The sequence below is a fragment of the Sinocyclocheilus rhinocerous genome, unplaced genomic scaffold, assembly GCF_001515625.1.
Source record: "Sinocyclocheilus rhinocerous isolate Xijiao unplaced genomic scaffold, SAMN03320098_v1.1 scaffold723, whole genome shotgun sequence".
NCBI lineage: Eukaryota > Metazoa > Chordata > Actinopteri > Cypriniformes > Cyprinidae > Sinocyclocheilus > Sinocyclocheilus rhinocerous.
The window spans coordinates 340,760-347,551 of NW_015655571.1; the positions used below are offsets into that span (position 1 = coordinate 340,760).

Genomic DNA, 6,792 nt, shown 5'->3' on the forward strand with positions numbered 1-6,792 from the left:
GATAAGAAAAGAATTCCTTGTACAAATTTTTTAAAAAATAATAATACATACATAAAATTATTGTATTAATTGTGAATCGAATTGAATCGTTGTGAATTTGCAAAAATCGTTCTTGAATCGAAAACCTATGACTCGTGAATCGAATCGATTCGCTGTCTATCCAAAGATTCACAGCCCTAATAGAAACCCTTTAAATCACACTGAGATTATGTATTTTTTACTTGTAAATCACGTTTGTCACTCTTTAGTTTTTAATAATGGTTTCTACACCCAAACACATTAAAGTTCTGTCTTTAAGACAGAATCTCACATTATTTCATTTGTAGTTCTTAATATTTTCAACACACCATTGTACGAAATTTATTTAAATATGTATTTCACCAAGAAATCAACTCTGAAATCCTCTGGCATTTAAATTTTCTGTGCACTTTTGTATTTTTAGACAGCAGCGTGATGACAGGACTTTTATTTTGGTGTTGTGGTGTGACGTCATAAGACTGCGCCGCTCTCCTGCGTCTGTTGAGATTCAGCTGATAAAGGTTTGTGTTTTTAAGCATTTAAAGTGTTTAAATCACTGCAAAAAAGTATTTAATGGTTTTACAAACAACGTAAAATGGCTTCATTATGGATAAAGTAAACAATGTGATACATTTATCTAACACGTTATTTTTATGAGTAAACAGCACTCACACACGAGTAACAAAAGCTGCGTCTCATTTTGCTCCCTATGTAGTGAATCAGTTTATCGTGAACACGAGTTCACTCACTGGCAGGGTTAACCTTTACACGTACTCACCTAAGCCATCGGCTCCTATAAGAAACTAAAAATTGTTTAGGTGCCACAGAATAAACTTTTTTTTAACACTTTAAAGGGATAGTTCACCCAAGAATGAAAATGTGATGTTTATCTGCTTACCCCCAGGGCATCCAAGATGTAGGTGACTTTGTTTCTTCAGTAGAACACATTTGATGATTTTTAACTCCAGCCGTTGCAGTTTGCCAGTCGTATAATGCATGGCAATGGTAACAAAATCTATGATTTCAATCATACTGTAATGTGTTTATGTCTCAACTTTTTAAAGGGTTATTTCACCCAAAAATGCAAATTAGCCCATAAATTACTCACCCTCAAGTACGCATTATATGAATTATAAACAATTCATTATATGAATTATAAACAATTATAATTAATATAATATAAAAATATAATATGTAGCCACGAAAGTCTGGCAATTTTGTCTCTCAAATTCGAACTGCTTTAATTTGGAGCTAGAGATACGGGGGACTGGCTTCATTGCATCAGATATATGTCACTTTGCTCACAGCTGATTGGTCCAGTTTGGGTTTGCCCAGAATAAAACCTGCTCCGGAGCAGGGTAGCCGTGTAGCGTAAGTTTCCATGGTGACGAAACCCGCTCAAAACCAACCCACCTTCTTGAGCCCGAAAACACAAGGGTTTGCTCAAACTAAATGCGAAATTACCTGGGTAAAAACCTGAAACCGGCTTCGTGCTACAGGCCACAGGTCATTTAAAGCCATTAACTATCACTCTGACTGGCTCACTTGGCAGTGTAGTGACTAGGGAGCAGAATGAGACGCACCCAGAGATTTATTGATTGCATTTATTTTTGGTTTTCTTACTTATTCTCCTTTTGAACAGAAGAAAGTGTCCGAACACACAGAAAAACTCTTGTTGAAGCAGCTGAGATCCACGTGACACGATTATAAAGATGGAGTTTATTAAAGAGGAGAGTGAAGACGTGAAGATTGAAGAAACATTCAGAGACAAACATGAAGATACTGAGGAACAAACAAAGATGGAGTTTATTAAAGAGGAGAGTGAAGACATGAAGTTTGAAGAAGCATTCAGAGACAAACATGAAGATACTGACGAACAAACAAAGATGGAGTTTATTAAAGAGGAGAGTGAAGACATTAAGTTTGAAGAAGCATTCAGAGTCAAACATGAAGATACTGAGGAACAAACAGGTTGGTTTTTATTCTTAAAGCTGAACTCACTCATTTGATCCTTATTAAAATGCCCAGCTCTACAGAAATGAATGATATTTCTGAAGAATGTCATATGATAGGGTGACCATACGAACTCTTTTCCCCGGACATGTCCTCTTTTTGGACCTAAAATAATGCGTCCGGCCAGGATTTCTTAATCGCCCAAAATGTCCGGGATTCGGCTGTTTTCTTAATCCCACTTTCGCTGAATCTCTGACCATTGCCGCCTGCCACTATGTGTTTCCCTCCCGCGATTTTCAATGCGTCCGGCCAGGATTTCTTAATCGCCCAAAATGTCCGGGATTCGGCTGTTTTCTTAATCCCACTTTCGCTGAATCTCTGACCATTGCCGCCTGCCAATATGTGTTTCGCTCCCGCGATTTTCATGTCCACTCCTTTAAACATTCTAATATCGTGTATAATTTTGGCGCATCAGGGAGCCGCTCTCAGTGTGCGGAGTATTTAAATCTCTTGAATGAGCGTTCGCGCTGTTTACTTTCACTTTCGATTTCGCGATCACACGCACTCTGTGTAAAGGGTGATTTCACCAAGTACAACATGTTCCTGGATCAACATCCTTGTTGATCCTGGAACAACATTTCAATCAACCAATCAGAATTGAGGGATAACTTTTCAGGAAATATCTGTTTTAGGCTTACGATCAGAGTTAGGTGCTTCTACACCCTTGTTAATCAGCTATCATTTTACACTGATTTTAGGAATAAATTATGGGTAGGGTTAGGTTTAGGTCTACCTATGATACTTTCATGGACTTTTACAATAACTGTTCCCTCCTGGTGGAATGAAGCGGAGTTTAATCATTTTCAAGAAACAACTGAAAATACATCTCTTTCATCTTCAATTGACCCTCTAACTCTAGCACTCTTTATTCTAATGCTAATTCTAATTTTATCTGCTTGTTTTTTTTTTATTAAATTAACTTGACCCTCTAACATTTGCACTCTATTCTATTTCTATTCTAACTACTTGTTTTCTTTTTATTTATTATAAATAATGACCTTCTAACACAAGCATTATCTATTCTTTTTCTGTTCTATTGACTTGTTTTATTTTTATTTAAAAATGAGCCTCTAACACTAGCATTCCCTATTCTTTTTCTATTCTATCTACTTGTTTTCTTTTTATTTAGTCTAAAAACAAAACAAGCAAAAAGCAAAAAGGCCTTGCTACGTATGCCGTGTTAGGAGAAACCCTGCCGCTGACGAAATGCAAAAATATGAGCAAAAATAAAACTTAATGTTAATGTTTTTAAGTTTGACGTACGTTAGGTCCACACTATGTTCGCTGGAAGCAGTAATGTCAAATGACTCGTCTCGCTGAGGTCAGGGTTGATCGATCTGCCCCATATTCATAAGTCGGATGTCTGACTTCAAGCAGCAATCAAGACATTATTTCCAAGTAGGAGATGGGAAAAATCTGAATTTCGAGTTGTCTGGAATACAGCATTAAAACCTGCTGCAGACTGTCATTGATGTAAATTGCTTGCTGATTAAATTTTGTATCTTAAATAAAGATTAATCTATATTCAATTTATTGTTCATGCATATACAAATTATGTGAAGATTTTATGTTAGGATTGTTGTAAGTTCACACTTTTCCAAAGCCTATTAAATGTAAAAAATTATGACTTTAATGTTGAATGGCTATACCTAATAACTACAATAGGGGGAAAATGTATTGAACCCTTGTGTTGTGTTCAAATCCCTAAAACACTTGTGGTGTTCCCAGTAAAAAATGACAGGCCTACAAAAAATAGCTTATAAATCTCGTTATGCTATATTATTACCAAATATTGATATTGATCTTTTTGTCAACTTGTTTTCTTTTCTTTCAATTACGAATGGTTTTGTATTTATTTTTGGAACTGATTTATCATAGGCCTCATTAATCTGAGCTTACGTACTGCAGTTTTTGAGTGAAAAAAGCATTATTCAAAATCATTATAAAAATATTATTTGGACAGTTGTGCAGTTTTGTCATGAAATGTAAAAATAGATCATTGGCATAACATGAGCTCTAATGATAATGTCCCTCATGGTCAGCATGTACTAGGAGAAAAGCAGATGACTTAATACTGAGCCCTGATGCACTCCATATTTGTGTTTGATTAAATGTCTATTTGTTTACACAGTATTAGCAGTCGGATAGATTTAAAACCTAATCTGTGCTAGTGCTTATCGACAAAATTTAAAGCTGCAGTCTGTAACTTTTCGTGCTCTAGCGGTTAATAAACAGAACTGCATGCGTATTGCAGAAGAACATTGTAGCCGGAGCTATTTCTCTTTGTTTATGTTTATAACGATTCACGCAGGTACTGGGCTACCTAGCAGCGGTTCCTACCAGAACCAGTCTAAAATAGTCTGCATGTAAAACTTATCATAGGTGTACTGTAGTGATTCAAGATAAGCCAAAAACATGGTTTGGAAAATGGCTTCATGATGTACTCACTTATTATATAATTTTTGAATTATATTGAAATTTAAAAAAAAAACATGAATGGCAGATTCAGGACTGGTATATAACAATGGTTTTGTTGGAAAATCTTGGTTTTTGTGTTTTAATACTTTTATCTTGGTTTTGAAGTCTTGCTTTAAGCCAATAAACTGCCACTAACTTGTATCTGTCTTTTTTTTTTTTTGCTTTAGACCTGATGGCACTGAAGGAAGAGAGGCAAGAACTTGCAAAGTTAGAAGAGAAAGATGAATATGAGAGACTTGATTTCATGACTGTGGGAAAATCCATACAGACTGAAACAACTTCATCACGAAAAAAAGCTCAGAGGACCGAATCTAACGTTTACTTCACCTGCCATCAATGTGGAAAGAGTTTCAAACAAAAATATAACCTTCAAATGCACATGAATGTTCACACTGGAGAGAAGCCGTTCACATGTGATCAGTGTGGAAAGAGTTTCAGACAAAAAGTAACCCTTAATTTTCACACGAAGAGAGAACACCCAGGAGAGGATGCTTTTAAATGTCATTGGTGTGGAGAGAGTTTCAGTTGTAAAGTAAGCCTCAAAACTCATATGAGACTTCACACTCCAGAGAAGCCTTGTACCTGCAAACTGTGTGGGAAGAGTTCCTCATGCAAAGCATCTCTTAAGATTCACATGGTCGTTCACTCTGGAGAGAAGTTGTTTCCATGTGATCAGTGTGGAAAGTGTTTCAGACATAAATCATCCCTTAATTCACACATTAAAGGTCACACTGGACAGAGTCCTTACACCTGCAAAATGTGTGGGAAGAGCTTCTCAGTTAAATCAACCCTTAATGCCCACATGAGAAGTCACACAGGAGAGAAACCCTTCACCTGCAAACTGTGTGAGAAGAGCTTCACACAAAAAGGAACTCTTACGGCTCACATGAAAACTCACACAGGAGCGAAGCCTTTTGTGTGTGCTCAGTGTGGAAAATGTTTTACACGTGAAACAAACCTTGCTAATCACATGAGGCTTCATTCAAGAGAGAACTCTTTTAATGGTCATCAGTGTGGAGAGAGATTCCCAGACAAGAGACACCTTAACTTAGAGTCATCTTTCACGTGCCATGACTGTGGAAAGAGTTTCAGATTGAAAGGAAACCTCAAGGTTCACATGAGAATCCACACTGGAGAGAAACCCTTCACCTGCACTCACTGTGGAAAGAGTTTCAGTCAGAACATAAGCCTTCAGATGCATATGAGGCTTCACACTGGAGAGAAACCATTTACCTGCAATGTGTGTGGGAAGAGCTTCACATATAAAGCACACTATAATTCCCACATGAGAATTCACACTGGAGAGAAGCCTTTTACCTGCAAACTGTGTGGGAATAGCTTCTCCCGCAAAGAATCTCTTAAGAGTCACATGGTCGTTCACTCTGGAGAAAAGCTGTTTCCATGTGATCAGTGTGGAACGTGTTTCAGACATAAAGCAACCCTTAATTCACACATGAAAAGTCACACTGGAGAGAGTCCTCAACCCTTATAGGTGGGGTAAGCGATTTCTGGTAGCTAATGTTGACATTTGAAATCACCAAAACAAACACGCCCCTATTTTGATAGCTCCGCCCCACACATACGTACGCAACCCAGGCAACGATTAGTTCTGTGAAACAAAGCAAAACCAATTGCTGTCGACACCATAGATATATATATATATACACATATCTATGGTCTACACTGGATGCGGCGCGGCACAACACGACAAATCCCTGACAGAAAACTGCTGCTGCGTTCTATTCATGACGTATTGACACAAATTTCAAGTGATTTTTAATCGTCCGGTGTACTAGACAGACATTAGCTGTTGCGGCGCAGACACGGTATTACTCACCTATCGAGAAGAAACAAAGCAACCTCGGCGTCCGATCGCAGGCCTCTGCTCCTTGAAATTCCCACATCATGAGTGGACACGCCCCTTACTGCTGATTGGCTACAAGTTTGTTTTGCTAGTCGGCCCGAATCAGTTTTCTAAAGCGTTTTTGAAAAATTGCTTACCCCACATTTATTACCCACATGAGAAGTCACACTGGAGAGAAACCCTTCAACTGCAAACTGTGTGGGACAGTGTTAATTTCATTGATGAATAATTTTCGTCATAATTCTCGTCAAACGACATTTTTTTCACTGACGACAACGAGACGATAACGAACTAAAACTCTTTTTGAATGACATACCCACAGAGAGCGCGTCTCACAGCACGCGAGTACTCTCTCGCGTAGCATGAACGGAGAATTACACACAAAATTATGTTGAATTGTCCGTTTTGACGAGTATTCA

The 6,792-nt window shown here is 37.7% G+C and overlaps 1 protein-coding gene across 1 annotated transcript; it reads left to right on the plus strand.

The window, feature by feature from the left end:
- The first annotated feature begins 1,970 nt into the window (after positions 1 to 1,970).
- On the plus strand, positions 1,971 to 6,001 carry LOC107718526 (gastrula zinc finger protein XlCGF57.1-like). Its single transcript, XM_016525625.1, has 2 exons — positions 1,971 to 1,989; positions 4,677 to 6,001. The coding sequence occupies exon 2, from the start codon at positions 4,682 to 4,684 to the stop codon at positions 5,999 to 6,001; it is 1,320 nt and encodes a 439-aa protein (XP_016381111.1). The 5' UTR covers positions 1,971 to 1,989; positions 4,677 to 4,681.
- Positions 6,002 to 6,792: the final 791 nt, after the last annotated feature.

Coding starts and splice junctions, on each gene's coding strand:
- LOC107718526 (XM_016525625.1), top strand. CDS start 4,682: ATGGCACTGAAGGAAGAGAGGCAAGAACTTGCAAAGTTAGAAGAGAAA.